The sequence below is a fragment of the Anas acuta genome, chromosome 3, assembly GCF_963932015.1.
Source record: "Anas acuta chromosome 3, bAnaAcu1.1, whole genome shotgun sequence".
Taxonomy (NCBI): Eukaryota; Metazoa; Chordata; class Aves; order Anseriformes; family Anatidae; genus Anas; species Anas acuta.
Window position 1 is genome coordinate 26,970,781 of NC_088981.1, and position 19,969 is coordinate 26,990,749.

The window sequence follows — 19,969 nt, forward strand, 5'->3', positions numbered from 1 at the left end:
GAACATGAACATTGAAGTCCTGAAATTATAAATGATTTGGTGACACACTGAACTTGCAATGCAGGCAATAAAAACTGTGGAAAAAGAAGTGACTTTTATAAAGGAGATACTTTTCACAGAATCTTTCCTAAAGAAACAGGAGTGCAGCAGAAACCCAGAGAGCAGGCGGCTCTGTGAGCAGCAGCCATTGGAAGGAGCTGTCTGCAGCTCACAGTGCTGTACTGAGCATGTCCCAGCGGAGCCCAGTGCAAGCAGCACATTATGCAAAAAGGCAGCTGTAGCAGATGGGAGAGAGGCACAGCAAGCATTTGCTTCACTTGCATCACCACCGCCTGAAAACAAACCTGGATCGCTAGAGGGGATCTTGCCGGCAGGCCAAAGGAAAGAAAACCGGGAGCATGGCTTGATTACTGAAGGTGTTGCACTGCGAAAAATCATGGGGAATCAAGATGGGAAGCTAAGGAAAAATACAAGTGATGTGCATGAAGGAGGAGAGGATGCCTCTGGGCCGAAGGATACAGATGGCACAAAGAAGGTATCGGGAAGCAGAAGGGGACTGGGGAAGCATGCAAAAGGAAGTGAATCTGCTAAAAAGAAGAGTAAGTCGGAATCGAGGGCCTCAGTATTTTCAAATTTGAGGATCAGAAAAAATCTGTCCAAGGCTAAAGATGGGAATAGCAGTTCAAGGGAGGATGTTTTGGAAAGCCAGGCCTTGCAGACTGGAGAGCTGGACAGTACTCATTCAATTGTTACTAAAACTCCAGATATAAGCATCTCTGCAGATGAAGGGGGTCTCTCAGACACAGATGCCGAACATTTTGAAATCAGAAATGAAACCGTCCCAGCTGCTGCAGAGACACAGGATGGACAAAGGACCAGCTCTGGCTCTGATACGGATATATACAGTTTCCATTCAGCTGCAGAACAAGAGGATTTGCTTTCTGATATCCAGCAAGCTATTAGACTGCAGCAGCAGCAGGGGGCAATTAACGTTGGAACTGAGGACCTTGTCACCAAAACAATGGGCCGAATCATGGCTAATTCTCAAGCAGCCCCCTTGGATTTTGAACGGTTTCTTTCAATAACTACCACTGACAAAGAGAGTAGTCCAGACACTGTGAAGGCTTTTCCAACAGCATCTGAAATTGCGGAAAACGTTCCTGTCTCCTGTGCAACTGAACGTGAACTGAAAGAAGCGGTAAATGGAACGGGCTCTCCTGGTAACGGCTTATTTGAAAAACAAGAATGTAAGCTATTGATCGGGGAACAGGAACAGCTCACTGCTGTGGATGCTGTAGCTGGTGAACTAGAAGATGATTTAAACAGAACTGCGGTAGAAAATGCATCTGAAACCCACAGCTTCACACTACGTTCTCCAACCTCAGTAGCAGATTCTGAGACTCACATTGCTGAAGTGCAGGCTATTGATTTGCAGGGTTCAGGAACAGAGGATGGTATTTCAGATGCAGGCCATGATCATGCTGCTGAGACTCAGGAAGGGAAACATACTCTGTCAGACAGTCAAGAGAACCTGCATAATGGTTTATCTACAGAAATTAAAGATGGCATTTTGTCCTCTGAGGGGACAGCAGGCAGTCCAATGCTTGGTTCCCGATGCTTTAAGCCCTATCTAATTAATCCTTGTTACATCAAAACTACAACTAGGCAACTGAGTTCTCCCAACCATTCACCTTCTCCCTCCCCATCCCAGAGCCCACTTTTTACAAGGAGGCAGGAGTCCTTCCACAAAAAAGAAAAAGTCCCAATTAAGAAGCAGAGGTCTGCTAGTTTGGCAGGTTTGTTTAGCCGTTCAGCAGACTGGACAGAAGAGGTATCTAATCACAAATATGAGATAACACAGAAGGTGGGCTCTGCGGGCTACTTGGAGCACAAGGGGTTTAGAGAGAAATTTCAAACAGAAAGAGTGCCTTTGACTCATTCAAGAAAGTCCTCAGGGGTGCAGGCTTCTGCAGAGACATTTCCCAATGTCTTTTCAGGTGAGTGATGTGTGTTGTTTTTTTTTTTTTTTTTTGAGAGTCTTTGAAATATATTCAAAATACATGAATTCAGGCCTTTGCATGTACTGTTGTCTTTACTTGAACTGACAGTTTTAAAATGGAAGGCCTAACCTTATAACCACATTCACATTTTATTAATGAGAATAGCTTCTCTGTATTCAGTGTCAGCCAGTAAAGGAAGTGCCTAACTCTTTGAAGTTTTTCTTTTTACCCTTCTTTGTCTACATCCTGTTGAAAAAGGCTGGATGCCTTAAAAGTGTTCTTGTTGAAAAATGCTAAGAGATGCATTATTTGAAGCAGACTAGCTCTCTGCTTAAATGAGTCTTTCGGAGCTGAAGCTTTTTGTAGCTGTGAGCCTGTTCAGGCTTTTCTTGTGCTAGGCACAAGATATACTGTAATAATTCTGATATGCTGTAAATATTTGAGAGCTGCACCTGGTGTTAGACTGAGGCAATGATGAGGTTTCACTTAGTACAAAAAGAAAAAAGGCATGCAAGCACAGATGAACAGCACTACAGGAAAAAAACAAACAATTTCCCCTTCAGAAGGGGAAAAAGGAGAAGGACAAAAATGTTAATGGCTTCAAAAGGTAGCATAAAATGGAGAAGGGAAATGCTGTAGAGTAGATTTTGGTAGTTCTGGCTGGCTGCTGTTCAGGCTGAATCATGTGACTCATTCAGGAAAGCATTCTTTTACCTTGTCTGTTAGGCAGCTTGCATCCTGTCAAAAAGGCCCAGAAACACAGTCTAAAAATGAAATAGTGTGCATAGATTGTTATGTTGTCCTGTACTGTGTTTTTTTTTTTTTTTGTTGTTGCTCATTTGCTTGCATTTGTTTTTCCTTTCTTTCCTCTATCTGCATTTTATTTTTTTTTTTGGTAAAAGCTAAGGCATTGACAAATAGAGAAGGCCTCTGTTACATCTGTCAAATATGAAGTATGTATACACAGAATGAATACACAGTATACACAGTAAATTCAGCAACATATTCCATTAATTTTTCACTTAAGAAAATTAACACGAAGAATACAACTGGTGTTTGCAGTGAATATGTAAGATTAAAACAGCTGAATTAATAATCACTGTCCAGGTTTGTTTTGAATGGGTCTGTTCTAAATGTGTGAGCACAGTAACTGTATCAACGTATCAGAGCTATTTGCAAAAAAATAGTGAGAATCTTTTTGTGCTTTTATGAAAAATAAACAAATTAGTATCATTTATGAAGGGAACAATTACATAATTTAAAAATCACATACAAGAAAACAATTGAGCTATCAACAGCTATTCATTATGAAAATGCTATCTTATAATGCAGATTAAAAAAAAATTATATAACTTGTAGTCACTTGCATTCACTTTCTTTGTATGCTTTATGTTCTACTTGACACCAAAATATTACTAATGAATGAACCTGCCTGGAAACCAAAGTTAGAATTAGTGGCTTTTTTCACACAGCAACAAACTCAAAGAGTGCAAAATACTCAGGTAAAACATTTGTCAATTGAAATGAGAAGAATACGTTCATTTTTCAGTTGTCTTGAATAGAAATCCCCAACCTCACACAAAAAGCCTCCCCTCTCAGGGGAGCTAGCCCTCTCCAAAGAGAGCTGAATCCTTTTTGTGTTTTAAATCCCTTCCACCCATTTACTTAGATTTAATTTCAAACATTCCTATTTAAAATTTTGCAACTGGAGGTGATCTCTACTTTCAAGTTTTTGGTGTGTAAAACACACTTTTTTTTTTTTTCTTTGCTATTAATATATATACAACTTATAAACAAAGTGCAAAGCTTTAAATTGCATCACCACTAATTAGACTCAGTTTTATGGTGGTGCTATGAGGAAAATAATTTTTTGGCAAATCTCAAGGACAGTTACTTTTAAAACCTTATTTTTGAGGAAACGAGCTTCATGTTTCCTTATAAATTTTTGATTTACCTGTTATTGAAGTTTTTTGGTTTTGTTTTGTTTTCTCTTATCCCACCAACAGTTATACTGTTATTGTGAAGGGACCACTGTCCAATGCAACAGTAGTTCTATCTCTTATGGAAATTACTGTGACCCTAATTTGCATGTATATGCCAGCTGTCTTTACAAGCAGAGGACAATTACACCTTTCAGTTCATGCAGAGTAGCTTGAAGTGAGGGAATTGGAAATGACATGATAACACTTCATCTCTCTTTTTGGTTGGTCTTCTGGTTTCTATAAAATATATTTATAAGCTGAAAATTATCAGGAATACACAAACAATAACTACCATGCAAGGAAAAAGGAAGTTAAACTGAACATTTATATTCCCACAAGCTAGCTGTCATTGCTGTAAGAGCAGCAAAGTCTTTTTATTTAAACCTGTCTGCATAGCAACAATTACAGAAATAATTTCCTGGCAATGTAAATATTGTTTTGGAAAATTGTTGCATTTTAATTGCATCCATCACATGCATCAATGTGGTGATTACAATCAGGCTTTTAGAAATGAACGTAGAAATAAGGAATTATAAAGAATGCTTTATATATGTGTGTGTGCGTGTATGTGTGTGGATATGTTAGTTTCTTGCCTGGAGCACAAAATCCCATCTTGCTGTGCAGTGACTGCAATGTCGGTTTTGCGTTTATAACTAGAATAATGTAAAATATTCCACAATGCTTCAGTCATTGATTTTAATGACAGCAGATTCTATGCAGATGACTGGCCTACTTTGGCACAACATTGTAGTTTGGCTGTGTGCCATTTGGTTTTCACAATGATCCATGTGAACTAAGGCTTCTTCAATGTGAAATGTAGATGGAAACCAACAACTGGAATTGTAAATATGAATATATCAATTAAAAAAAAAAAATAGTCCTGTTTGAATTTTAGGGGGAGAAGCAAAGAATACAGCTTGCCAAAAAAAAAAAAAAGCACTTTTCTAACTTTGCCTCTAATTAATATTTTTATTTTTGATTTATGTGAGAAATAAGTACAGTACAGTATTTTGAATTGAATTTGATATAATGGCTAAGAATGTGGCGTGGACAAATTTATGGGCATTTTGTAATTAAGGCAGCAGATCTTTTTTGATGAGGACAGCTGTATTTGAAATTGCAGTGACAGTAATTACAAGTTCTAGGTTACCTGATGTGCAGTGGAGCCATGGGTTTCACATTGTGGTCTCAGGAGGACACAAGCTGAACCTGAATGAATAAGGGTTGGTTCTTTTCTTCAGGATGTGGCAATGAATGGTATTTGCTAACGTCAAGACAGTGTCATGGTGGGAAATGAAAAATGTTTCCAAACATTCACATAACTGAAAGAGAAGAGCTAATAGGCTCAGTTAAGAGAAAGGAGTTTATCCTTGCACTAATTTGAGTTGCAGTGATTGCAAAGCAGATAGGAAGGATCTGTTACATAAACTGAATGTAACTGAATGTTCAATCAGCTACACCGGGCTGTAATTAAACTTTATCAAAACAAACCTATGCCCTTTCTAATCTCTGTTGGCTGACTGTAACACATTTGGTGTGTGAATCTATTTCAATCTGCCCATTTATCATTAAATTTCTGTTCACAGTTTCATATCTGTCTCAACTTTAGCTGTAAACAGGAAGCAAACAAAAATCTGATTTACCATAAAATAAAAACCTGAAGTCAATCCCATGCTTGTGTGATCATGGCCTCTCTCTGATTTCCATGGAATGCAAGCCTGGTTCTCACAAAGACCACTTTATGTTACTTCTGCAAAGTGCTAATGTCATCTACACCCACTTGCAGCTACAGTACATTGTCTGCAAGCTTCTACAAAGGTCTTAGTAAAGATAAGTATGTGAAACTTGAAAAACTAGAATGAAAGCTTGTGTCTGAGACATATAGTAAATCTTTTTAGATGCTTTTGTAAATTTTTTTTGTATTCTGATGCATGATGTTGCACACAATATGGATTTGTATTTATTGGTGTGCTGAGAAGAACATTTATCATGCAACTGTTATGTAAGGCTATTTACAGTATACTCTTTTGCTGATGTTTCTTAGCAGTAATACAAATGTCTTTTATCTGATGGCGGGACAATGTAGCCTCAATGTAGCCTACCCAAGAACATCCCTTCATGTGATGTATGATCACATACTCTTTTTGCCTAGAAAACTCAAGCCCAGAGAGTGTAATAAAAAAAAAAAAAAAAAAAAAGGCAAAAATCCAGTCCAGCTACCATAAAAAGTGCGTGAAAATGGGGGGCAATTCATTATGGAAAAACTGCTGAGTGCAGATAAGCTGCTTTAATGTTACTGTGCCAGCACTGCAATATGGGAATCGGAGCCATGTGAGTAATGTCACTGGAATGCAGGGCTGCCACAGTGTTGTTTTGATAGTCTTATGATTAATGCTTTGATCTTTATCTGGAGCTTCGTTGAAAGTAACAGGATTTGGTCATGGGGCTGGGTGACTGCATCTCTCAGGCAACATCCTCTGGAATTGAGGTCTGACGAGTTGAGTTGAGCCCAGCTTGCACCTCAGCTAAAGATGTGTTTTTTTGGTTTCCTGCTGATCTCTTTTGGGCAAAGGGAGAAAGAACAGTTTGTAGCTGAAGGTCCATGCAGCTCTGCTTGGAGTTGAGGCCTAGAACCAGTGTTATCCATTCCACAGAGGAGATGGCTAGAACCAGTCATGAATGACATTGTATGCTTCGGTGACTTCAGTTACGTGAAAAGAGCAAGAGATTCTTCCAGTATGAATAGCTATATGGAATTTAAGTTTGAGTATGTTTCTTGGATCTAATTGTGCTTTGTTTTCTTTTGGAGGGTGCTGGCTTAGTTGTGTCCAGATGTTTGGCTTTTTAAAAAGTGCATAGGTTCTTTTGTGTAAAACCTACTTAAAGCAGGCCTCACCTCTTTCTCTACAAAATTATTATTTTATCTAAAAATAAAAATAAACTTGGCATTGAAAAGCATCCCCAGGAATATTATAGGCTGCCTGCTGTATGAGGGATCAAGTGTTGATGTGAATCACAGTGACAGAAAATGTGAAAATACCAATTAGCCAATGTATTTTGTTTGTGCTCTAGTTTAACCAAGCTCAGAATATGGCCAAGAGTATTCCTTATAAACTACTCCTTTAAAAATGTGAACTTATGTAAGGAAGAGTAGTGATAAAGCATATATGTGTGGGTGGTTTTGTGTCTGTGACTTTGACTATTTTCAGGCACATTTAAAAGCATAATTCTATACTGGTCATGTGGAATACGACAGTTTCTGGAAACTTACCTTTATACATACAATTTGTCTTTTTGTAGAGATAAGGTGATTTAATACAAGGAATATATCTGCTTTGCACAAAGCAGACGTTGTGCAAAGAAGGTGATGAAAGGATGTATGAGGGCTTGACACCGTCACCTCACTCCTGCCTCTGAGCAGCAGCAACTCCCTGTGTTCCTACGTTGTTGTTCATCTGGAGGAAGTTAGGGATGAGGAGATGGTCTGCATTACGTTGAGTACAAAATGAAAATTTCTCATTTTTATTTTCATGTTACTGATGATGAGGATTAATTTCCTTCATTTCCTTCTATGGAAATGCCTCAGCTCCCTGACCTTGAGTAGGAGGAGGGCTGTGTTTTCTGATGCAAAACTTTGCATTATTCTCAGAACATGAATAGATGAATACAGAACATGACCTATTTTATCTGTAGGTGTATATATGATATAACACATTAAATCAATTAGCTATTTTGCAAAGGTAAGATGCAGTGGTAATGAGATTGTGCATATGTGTTATCACAGTAATAGTAAATCCTAATATGGATAAAACTAAATAGAAATATATAAATTCAGAGGACACAGAAATGCTTGGGACCTTAGTGATTTTGGTGTCTTGACATATATAGCTAAATAGTGGCAGGAAAGCCCAGTAAGAAATGAGACTTGCCATTGAGATGTTCTTTGGCAGTAAAAATATGAATTGTTCAGTCTTAAGATTTATATGAAGTTTATCAGGAATGCCAGAGGTCTGAACCCGGTGTGAATTTGAATCAGGAGGAAGCATAGATAAACTCTAGAGAAAAAAAAAAGCTACCCACTGTAATTACTTCCACAATGAATTTATTTGAAGCCAAGATCCATCTCAGATGTCCCTTGAAGATACATAGTAAGTAGTGTATACCAGGGGGGAAAATAGTTGTTATATCCTTCCCTCTTCCCTGTACCAATAAGGAAAAAGTTGCTGGAAAATGAAGTCAATACTGCAGTAATGCGATAATTAACTACATTAACATCTGCTAACAGTCATGGAGCTGAAGTGGTTTTCATTTAGGGGGGAAAAAACAAAACACAAACCTAAAATATTGCATTCACAATACAGGGTGTGTATCTAAATGCTTTTTTTTTTTTTTTTTTTTGTCATGCAAAGAGCCAAGTCAATATAGTTTGCTGAGAAATGGCTGAGGGAAATATTTGATTACATCAGTGAAAGAACATAAAGAACTACTTACAGTGAAGGAGATGGGATTAAGTTTATTTGGATGAGGTCTCAAGGAATATAGAATTTGGCACAAATATGGCACAAATAGGCAGGCATATATATTTATTTTTCATGGAATATAACTAATTTTTTGCTTGTTCCATTTCTTCATTTTAGCAGTGTTTTTTTCTTTGTACCTAACTTTAAAACAAAAACAAGACAAACAAAAACAAACACTCTTAAATATTGTGTAAATATAAAAAGTCAGCAGCTGTTGGAGGAGATTAGACTTTGGGTGTATATGGTCCTGTAGAGAAAGAAAGCATTGGGGCTATCATAGCTAGGTTGAAAGAAATCAGTTATGTGTCCCACTTCAGAGGCTTGCTGGTCCAGCTCAGTTGTGTTTTGTGACCTGTAGTTGCTTGTGCAAATACTTGAATTTACTTCTAAGGTAGAGATGAGCCAGATGCAATTAAATGCTAAATGAAATGTGGAACGATTGGGAATCTAGTTGTTTTATTAAATTGGGTCATAAAGAAAATCATGCTGTGTGTATCAGTTTGGGCTGACAGAAGAAGCAGTTAGAAATAGCTGCCCAAAAAAACATCAGAGGTGCTTCTCACTTTAAAGAATCAGACAAAGAAATGTGGCTTTCCAGCAGCCTGGGAGTACTTGGCACAGAATACCAACTTCACGTTGCAAATCACCACAGAAACTAAAAGGGTAAAAATGGACAAAATTAAATACTTGCTGAGAGGAACCTAAGCACCTGGAAAATACAATCTGGAAGTTGCCAGAGATGCAAATGATACCTAAAACATTTGGTAGACAGACACAGATTCTGTTTTAATATAAACCACTCTGAAATTAGGAAAGTTTTAGTAATGTACCTCTGTAATATTCAATAATAATGTGTTAGAAATTGAAAATAAAGGAAAGTGAAAGGCAGACAAGCAATATAATGGTGTAGGAGTGTGAATCTTTTTTATATTTTTAGAAAGGTATTTTGTACTATGTATCACTGTTGCATTGTAGCTGGGGAATTGTTTGTTACTTGAAAAAAAATCAGCTTTGAAAGTCATTTAGTGGCACATAAAAAATACTCTACTATACGATCTACTATACGATATTCACTACCTTCATGATCGAATATACCTATTGAAATGTAAGATACTATCTTTACCTTTGCACCTTATTTTATGGTATATAAAAGTTTAGTTAATACTTTGCCTCAATTTATGCTGTAATACCTATGTGTTATTAGAAAAAGCAGAGTGGGAGAAAGATAGAAAAACTTTGTCACTGTGGAAGCAAAATCTTAAGGAGCTTAATGTTCACGTTAGAAATATGGAGTGCATAAGAGACTTGCTAATTTGCAAAGATTCAGAAAAAACTGTCACAGACTATCACAAATATTTAAAAATTTTGAAGCTCTGGTGGTAGCAAAGTTTTTAGAAAAAGTATTATGTTGTTGTTGCAAATGATTCAGGCAATTTCAGTCCTCTTCAGTTTGGCTGCAGCAACAAGCAAGGCTTTGGAATGAATCCTGAAGAAGGAAATTGTAAGATATCGTTGGCTACTCAATAAGAAGGTAAAGTAAAATAGAACAAAATACAGCCTCATTTCAACAAAGATCAATAAGACTGTTTTTATTTTTTTTATGCATGCCTGTTTTCTAGGCAATGTAAAAGTGGTAGAAAGGGATTAATCTGTGTTATGTACAAAATAGAATATTGCAAATCACTTATCCAAAGATGAAAATTACTGTTGGCTTTGACAAGGGATGCTGTCATGTATCTTCTCTTCCACCATAGGGGCACAAATCCATTTTGGCCCAGTTCTACCTCGTGCTATGATACACTTGGTCAGGCAGGGGAATTTCATTGCAGTTATTGCAGGAGTAGAGCAGGCTCCTGACCTTAGCACTTGCTGGACTCAGCCTTTTCATCACCAATGGAAATTTTTGCTAAACTCTTGTCTTCCTGTATTAAAACCCAAATTTCAAAGTTAGGAGATGGGCTGATATCAGATGTGCTGTTCCAGGAGTTCATTCACCAGGACCAAGGTCTGTGTTAACCAGTTCTTGATTTAAAATTGTTTTGTCTCTTTTCAAGTATGATCAGTGCAAGTCTAGCATAGAGTTAAGTTAATATTTTAATAGACCATAGGATGTTATGCTGAAATTAGTGGTGTTGTCATGTCTCTTAGCAAGCCCAAGTGGAACAAGCTGTTAAAAAAATACAGATGCTTAGTTCTGTCATGGGACATGATGGATCAACAATGAGATCAATGGTAGGGCTTTTTTTTTTCTTTTTCTTTTTTTTTTTTAAAGAAAACACACACACACAAAACAAAACAAACAAACAAACAAAAAAAACTCTACTTTGTAGTGTCTTTCTGGGGCAGCTTTCCTTGATATCTTCATTTTTGTGGAATCTCGTTTTCAGATTTTGGCAGACTTCAGATAGGGCCTGAAAGCATTTCACTGATGTTTGTTTGAGGTGCCACTTCTGCCTCTCCTGTACTGTGTTGGCCCCAGAGGTGGCAGCAGAAGTAGGTGTCAGCTCCAGCTTGTACCCTTGCTTCCTGAAGTGAGCACACGTGTTCTACACATGGCATTTTTGGGGGTGCCTTGAACGCTTGAAGCTGTTGGTATTATATGCTTCTCTTTCTACAATGGACTGCTTGTTCTAGTTGAGTGAGTTGAAACATGAGTGATAAAAACCATCTTCAAGCAGAATCCAAAATCTGTTATGGATAACTTGGTGGCTGAAATTAAAAGAAAAAAAAAAAGTACTTGCTTGAATTGGAAAAGGGTTGGTACATTGCAGATCCAACTCAGAACAAGTCAAGATTTTTCAAGTAAAATTTTTAACAGTCCAGAGGATGCTAAGAGAGGACAGTGTCGAGAAAGGGGAGTACCAAGATGCCAAGAGGCTCAGATAACTTGACACAAGTAAAGCATGGTGTTTACTTTGATACAGAACTGAAGAAATTGAATTAATAATTGGTAGTTTAATTACAGTTGCTTAAGAGTCTATGAATATTATAATTCCATCAATAAATATATTCCTTCATAGAATTTAATAAATAAATATTTCTGACTTTGAAATGACATTAGACTGTATGCAGGCAGGCATTAAAAACTGGAAGGAGGAGAATAGTGCTGACACTTGTCTTTTTCCTAGTTCTCTTTGAATTCTCTTCAGAAGTCAAAAGCAGAAAGTCTATCTAAATTTAAGATGATTTTTGGGTTCAGTTCCTACCATCCCTGTGAACAAAGCCAGAAAGTCTACTAGATGGTTATCAAGGAAAGAAAGAATAGTCCTCTTAAGAATTTCCATGCATCCCTGACATTGGTAACACCCTAAAGACTAGAAGATGTAAATGTAACAAACATATATAAAAAATATAAAGAATCGATACATTGCCTTTGCTTTTTTCCCCCTTGGAAACATGCAGATACTGGCTATTACACTGAGAATAAAAGTGAAATGAAATATATCTTAATGACAGTCACAGGAATTTGTACAATAACCCTAGACCTTGACAAGTTTTGTAACTATTAAATTATTAAGGTTTGAATATTCTGGAAACTAATTCATGATGTATTTTTTGTATTTATTTCTTTTGGAAGGATTTTCTGTTGTTGTTTCCAAACCACGTTGTGTGTGCAGACATGTTGCTTGTTGGTTTTCAACATTTTGTTTAACAAAGCTCACATTATTTAAAGAAAGTATCTGTCAATTAAAATTCAGTCCACTTTAAAAACAAAACCAAAACCCCTCGCAGGATGAGAGGTCTGGAACAATTTCCCAATTTAAGTCAGCAGAGGATTAGAAGCTCTGCAGTGAGAAAGTCCAATAAATGAGTTCTCTAATCCCAGAATAGTGGGCATAATCTTTCAGGTCAGGTTTCAGGAAAGCAAGACACTAAATTAATTTGTTATTTTTAATGCAAATATATGTTTAATATGTATTTATGCAGCTCTTGGTCTTATTATTTGAAGAGAATAAGAAATGGCTAGATTACCAGTTTCCAGTTCTTTCATTCCCCAGGTTCACTGCGCACCTTTGAAAACCTCTTCTTCCTCAGGAGTCACATTGTACGTTGTGTTTACATGTAGGCTGACTGCTACCCTTTAGCTGGAAAACTATCTTGAAATTTGAAAATATTAAGAAACGAAAGGGAAGTGTTAAATAAATGTAATACTTTTAATCTGTGAAATACTAGTCACTTTGTTTTGTGTACCTGAGACCTAGGAAAGCGTATTAAACAGGAGAAAGGTGAAAATGAAGTGAGATGCTTTTGCCTCTAGGAAATTATTCAGCAAGATTTTACTTTGCAGTTTAGGGAAATATGAGGACTAAAACTTGTACTGTGAGGTATTTAAGAAGTTGCATGTAGTTCGCTTACCAGCCACTGTGGAAGTCTTCGCAGGATTTTTCTCTCAGACATGCTTGTCCTATTCCAGTGTTCCGGGAAACATTTGACACTGCACAGCTCAGTGCTTTGTCAGATGATCTAGGCCTAAGTTATGACCTTGGTGTTTGTGTATGTAGAAAAAGAGAGAGAACAAATTGAACAGGAAAAAAATGATTTTGAGAGAGAGGAGCAAAAATTTCCTAACTCTTGACTGCTGTAAAAATCGGCTCTTCTTTTTCCCTATTTTTCTTAAATATACAGAACTATGTTTGCAATCGTAATTTTCTGTGAATTGAAAAAAACATAAGACTACAGTGGTCTTTTTAAGACTGATAGAAAACATACACAAAATGGATATACACCATTTTGTCTCTCTCTTCTTCCTTTTCCTTTTTTCCTCTAAGTCCCCAAAATAGAGCAAGGCCTATGGTACTTTTTGCTTCAAAGCTTATGAAAAAGCTTTGCTGTGTGAGCGTTTCTGATCTTGCTGAAGTGGGGGCGGGGAGGAGGAGTAAGCTGGGGAAAAAAAAAATCAAACTGATTTGGGTTTTTGAAGATATAAGCGGTATGTGCATGAGTCACCCTTGACAGGATTCTGAATAGGGCTTTCAGGATTTGTTACACTGAAGTTATTCACTTCTCCTTGGGAGAAATTAAAACGGAAAGCCTGTCTCCAGCCTGCATAGGTTAAGATTTGCTGACGCAGCTGTTCCGCTAATGGTGAAAGTGTGGTGTAGCTGGTGAGAAAAGAGAATTGCATGAGACCAGCAGAAGGGGGAGCTTTTGGAATATAATGCAATTTGATTGTTAGGCTCCACTTGTGCTCACTGGCAGCTGTGCTCCCAGGCTTTTGCAGATGCAGTGCAAAGAGCCACATTTTTAAAGATAAAAGTGAGGTTATAACAACACACTCCTCAGAGAAACATTGCAAGCTCTGGTGTGGTGCAGTGCCTCAGTGCGGGCAAGTGTGGGTTTTCTAGTCTGTCTGCAACTATTTTGTTAGCTCTTAAATATTCTGTTGTTCACTGCTTTGTTGTCTAAGCAGACCAGATAGGAAGAAAGCTGTAAAGTGCATTCATTGAGTCAGGATCTGCCATGTCTCTCTGTGGACCACACAGAAGGCACCTTCACCATTCAATAGCTCTGTAGGCAGCCCAGTCGAAGGCAACCCTCAGAGTAGTGGAGATCCTCATCTTTTTGGTGTCTGCTAGAGAAGGAAATAAAAGGTGCCCTGAAATATCAAGTAACTGTAATAGAAAGACCAAATATTTTTCGTTCTAAACATCATCTCCCATCGGATGTGACTCCATCAAGGTGATGGCAGACAGGGTGGTTAAGGTTATCGGTGCTAGCAGCGGCAGTTGCTGTCCTTTGTGTGGAGGTGTAAAGTATACACATGGACTCCAGGCAAGGAAGAACCTGTGCTTGTGATGGGATGGCGCTGCTTGGAGTGATTGTATGAAATCGTTATAGTCATTACATCTCTGATATCTTATATTATTTTTAATAGTAATGTTTGTAGATTGACTTTAGGTAGGGGGCAGACTTCCTTTCTTCCTTCACCACACAGTTGAGTAGATATGGTTGTAGTAAGTCGAAAGTTGAAAATGAACATCCAGGAATTGCAAATATCTGCATCTTTCAAAAAGGAATGGGAGCCATACTGGACCTTGTGAGTTTTCATTCTCTGATGAATAATCTATATGTTCTATAATTGTTGCCAAAGGTGTTTTAGATAAACAGTGTTAATTAAGTCTCAGTGATAGAATGAAGAACTGTAATGTCACTCAGGAGATGACAAGGTCATAGTGCTTCATCCTAAGAGGAATGAGAGGTAGCAGCAGATGACATGGAGGTGGAGAAGAAAGGGAAAATGGAAGCTGAGCCGGAAAACCTCAGCTGAAGCATGTTTCACAAAATATCCATAGGAAGGCAGAGTACCTGATACTTCCAAGATTAATTTCACGTTATCATTCTTTTCCTTAATTGTGTAAGCTGTTGTAAGATGGGAAGGGAGAAGGAGTCTTTTTTTTTGTTCCTTAATGAGATTTTTTTTTTTTAACTCTAAACTCAAAAAAAAAAAAATTACACTTCCCTTCTTTTTGTTTGATGAAGAGTCTTGGCAAGATTCTCAGAGTATTGATTTGACCTGAGACTGAAACTTTGTATCAGTTCTTGTACCTAATACAAAAATCTGACAACCTGACAACCCCCCCCCTCCACCAATACTTGAGGTAAAGGTTAAGAATGGGTTCTGGGAATGTCATGACCTGGGATTTTAGGGAAAAAAATATTAAATTTTAAAACTGGAATTATTTAACCTTTTAGAAAAATGTCTGCTGAGAGATCTTTGTCCTTTAATATTTTCATGACATGTGAAAGTAATCCAGAGAAATTCCTTTAAGAGTGCATTTAAATCCCAGTAACAGAAATCAGCAAATCATTTGATAATCATTAATCATTTAGTTATTCAGGTTTTTTTGTTGCCATCCGCACCTGCTGAGAACATGCTTAGATGTTTATATATTACCTCATGTAAATTATGAATATGAGGTGATTATTATTTTCTGAGAAAAAGACTGTTTTTGTTGCATTGTATTTATAGACTAAAGATGAAAAATCTTAGCTGAAAATATTGCTGTTGAAGTTGTCTGGAATTTAGCTTATGCTTTGGATAGGGTTGTGACCTCTTTTTTTTTTTTTTTTTTAAGGTATAGATTTGGGGATTAACACTGTCAAGTTGGTGTTTTCCATTTCATGTGTATATATGAAAAGTCACTTTAATTTGAATTAGTTCCAAATGTGTGTAGTATAGATAGGGCACTGGAAAACTAGTTCTAGTTCCAAACAAAAGTGTTTAATTGTCTGCAGAGTCTAGTGTTAAAGGAAATATTTTGCTGTACCTCCACAAAAATATAACCGTTATCATCCATGAATCAAAATCGTGCATGTGACCTCTTCCGCTTCACAAACATCTTTCATATGGTTGCTTTGACACAAGTGCAGGAGCACGCAGGGTCAGGTGATGGCAAGGTATGGGAGCCCACCAGTCTCCATGGGTCACCGAGGACTATCGAGGTGGAAAGTCTCTGCTGCAGTGATGACTGTGGCTTTTGCCTGAAAGTAGTTGAAAGCAATACCAGCTTACCAGGGGAGGAACTACTTATTGGTAGGCAGTGGCTTCTGTATGTCATCCTCCTATGTAAAGTAGCCTCAGCCCTCTCTGGAGCTGCTCTAGTGCAGCAATTCCATCTGTCCATCCATGAAGCAGCATGGTGTGATGTTGCTTCATGGAGAAAGAGTAACATTCTGAAATACTGAAATGCTTTCTTTTGGTAGGGTTTGTCTCCTCACCCTGTTTTGAGGAAAAACCTATTGTCTTTTTAAAGCTTTGGCTATTTTCTTATGTTCGATGAGGGGTTCTCATGCTTGCAATGACCGTTCAATTGGATGTTAAGCTGTAGTTGGTTAGAGGGAGAAAAAACAAACAAAACAAAACAAAAAACAGTGGCTTAACCCTCCATTGATTATGAAGTACTTTAAATTTGTAACATATAATGTTGATACAGGAATTTTTCTCCCACAGCTGTTCACAGAGAAGCTATTTCTGTATGTGCTGAAAATTAAATGTGTTTCAGCTTCCATTTGGTAAAATGTGTTAAAAGAACTAGCTAAATATATTTAATTTTAAGTTCTGTCACTGTCGTCAGGTCTCCACAATGCTCCATTGCAAGGAGCATATAGTGTTAGAACACAGCTTTATTAGGACATTATTACCTTTGTCTTAAAAAAAATATATATATAATAAAATAAATCCTTTTGATTCAATGTGTATTTGTTACAAAAGACAGCTTAATGGTACTGAAGTTATCCAGAATTAAATGGTTGATTCTTTTAGATTAAAAAGTGATAGCTAAAATAATTAAGTAAGTTTCAATACCCTCCTTATTCCAAGACTGGATAGAACGCTGCTCTGCATTACTTTTGTCATTTTGGCCATCTGCCTCTGAAATGTACAAGAAATGAAGTTCATCTATGATATTTTTTACACCTGCTTACTCTTTATTGGCTTAATGCTAAACTATTTTCCAGAGACCTTATTTTTGCCTATTAAAAGACATCAGTTAATAACCACTATATAAATTAAACTGAGTAAATGGGGGGGCGGGAGGGGGGGGGGAGGAGGAAGTATGCTGCTGTACATCCAGGAGAACGCTCTTTAAAAATTATAATTATTTAAATGTTGAAACACCTGTAAAAATAATCAAGTCATAAATTACAATGCAATACATGACTTTGGTATATTTAATATAGCATAAAGAAATGTGTAGTGTTCTTGCATACTCTCTTTTTTGTGAGCAAAGGGCAATAACTCTGGCACATGTATTTTATTATATTTTATATGTAATTTAAAATGCACAAAATAAAATTACATAATATAAACTATCAATTTTTCCATTCATCATCATCTCTTGTAGCCTCTGTTTTAACTAGGCAACTTTCTGTGTTGTAGGACTTTGCTCCAGAAATTTGTGCTTTGCTCCAGAAATTGAAGCAGAAATGCTGCCTGTTAGTGCCCCTGTATAACTGTGACACCAGTCTTGGGGTCTTATTTTTTCTACAACTTGCTGGTATAGCTAAATGTCACTATTTATGTCTAGTAGAACTGATTTCTTGCAGTAAAAGGGTAGTAGCTATTTTTTAAATCAAATTTACCCATTTTTCTTGAATATGATTCTGCAGAAAGAAAATGTTGTTTCCATTTTTAACAGCATCACTAAGCATTTGCAAGTACAACTCCAAAAAATGATTACTGAAACAAATAACCAAAATGTCAGCAGGTAGCTCCTTGTTTGTGCTTCATTTCCATGGTTTCATACTGTTGCCTCTTCATGTAGGGAGTTACTGTGTATTGCTGCAAGTTTGTGTAAATTGATATTAAAAACTCACAGTGCATATCAGCTAGTAGGAAAACCCCTCTTCAATTAATTAAAGGGGACTTTGAAGATTTAACAGCTGTGCTGTCTTTAGATAAATAAATAGAGGGATATGTTGAATAAGTAATTCACCTTGTAGATGGGGAAACCAAGGAACAGAGACAAATTAATCAGCAAGTTGATCAGAACATAGCAAAACTTGTTTCTCTTACAGACCTATCCCCTGGCTTAGTGCGTTGTGCCTAATGAAAGGCTAGGAAACTTGGACTAATAATTCAGAATTATCAGATCTTTAGTTGTGGAGAGGAAAATCTTAGAAATAACTTCTAACATTTTATTGTATTGTCAATTTTAGACGGCATTGCCGTGCAAAGTTAAAATAATACAGAAACTTTGGGCTAAATGTCAGTTACAATATCCTTTTCAAATCACATCCAGATGTTTTAAAAGCATCTCTTTTTTTTTTTGTATGTTCAAAAAGGCCTGGGAAATTTTACATTTTGAATGAAGTCAACATTTGAAAAGAAATCTTAAATTTGTACATGAAAAGCAGTATTGTTGTTATTGGTTTAAATGGCACTAAATTACTTTCTTAATGTAGTGAGTTTTTTTCTGGAAAATAACTTTGGCTTCTAATGAGTGAGTGGAAAAAAACAGAGTATAGAAACTGATTTAGGTACAAATTGTATTCACAGCTAGTTCATACTAAACCATGAAATTAACTTTATTACTCCCTCTGCTTTTTCTATTCCAGTAGGTCTATTTCATCTCTTTTTTTATATCCCATAAATCTGAACTTTGGCATCCTCTGACATTTTAGAGCTTAATCAAGCAATTTAGTATTCTTACAGTGTAGATTTTACTCCAGCCTCTGTATACAACTACTTCTTTTTAGTCCCTTTCTGGCGAACTTCACACAGCTTGAAATTCTTTCAGACCTCTAGCATTGTCTTCTCTAATGTGCTTTATAACATATGCCCTCCTTTCATGCTCTGGTCAGATAACAATGAAAACACTTTGATTGTGAAATCTGGCCCTGTAATAGGAATGGATCGCTCTTCCAACTCTTTAAGTTTTACTGCTCTGAAAAATGTGTTGCTGCTTGTGGCAATACATTTTAGCATTCTGCTGCTCTGGAGCTGTATTAAATGTCATTTTAAGCAGAGTAGTTGTCGTTTTTTTTTTTGATGTTGTTTTTGTTGATCTTCTATTGAGAGCTTCTCCACAGAACTGGAGCACAATTTCTTAAAGACTATGATCACTTTGTGATTCAAAAAAACAAAGGCTCATTCCAAGAGCTTGGAGACTTGATTCTTTAATAACTTTGTGTGACACCCTTGGAAAAAGTTACTTCATTCCTTGGTAATATCTCATTTTTCCCATCAGGATAATTGTATAATATAAATAAGAACTTGATGTCTCACTAGCAAATCGTACTCGTTGTTCCCACTCCACAGTGCAGCCAGCTCAATGTATGTTTTCTTTAGTATACCAGGTAATCAGGCTTCAACCAGTCCAAATGATTCTATAAAACTATTTTGTATTAAATATTTATTGCCAGTTGCTTTTCTCCATATTTTTAAAATTTATTTCACTTTATTTCTAATATTTGTTGAGTTTTTCAGTAAGCATTATAAAGCCTTAAACTTTGTATACCACGTATAGCTACAAATTCTTGTTGATATATGTCATCTCCTTGGCAGGACGAACTCTGCTGGAGAAGCTCTTCAGCCAGCAGGAAAATGCACCACAAGAAGAAGCAGAAAAACTATGTTCTCGTATTATTGCAATGGGTCTCTTACTTCCGTTCACCGATTGCTTCAGAGAACCATGTAATCAGAGTGCCCAGCAAAGCACACCCACATTTGATGTAAGTACTGGAAAAGTTTTTTATTTTTCTGTTTTTCAAAGAGGGACAAGTGTGTCACAAATGTTTACAGAACCCAATGACACATCTGTGCTAGATAACCACCCGCCCCCCAAACCCTCCTTCCCCCCCCCCCCCCCCAAAAAAAAAAAAAAAAAGACTTTTGATACAAAATCAAGGAAGAGACAGTACAAATTTACTGGCATTCCAACTACATTATTATCTGTGCCTTTGGGCTATGTGGCCTTAGTGCTGTTATTGGTGGTATTTGCATACAGTTACAAAACTTTAGAAGAGA

General features: G+C 36.9%; 1 protein-coding gene across 3 annotated transcripts in view; it reads left to right on the plus strand.

Annotated features, from left to right (window-relative positions):
* The window catches only part of FMN2 (formin 2), a 160,697-nt gene that overhangs the window by 3,298 nt on the left and 137,430 nt on the right, over positions 1–19,969 (plus strand). For all 3 annotated transcript variants that reach the window (XM_068676284.1, XM_068676283.1, XM_068676282.1), the window contains exons 2-3: positions 1–1,997; positions 19,508–19,674. In XM_068676284.1, coding sequence (XP_068532385.1) covers positions 59–1,997; positions 19,508–19,674 — 2,106 coding nt within the window. In that variant the 5' untranslated portion in view covers positions 1–58. The remainder of the gene's footprint in view (positions 1,998–19,507; positions 19,675–19,969) is intronic.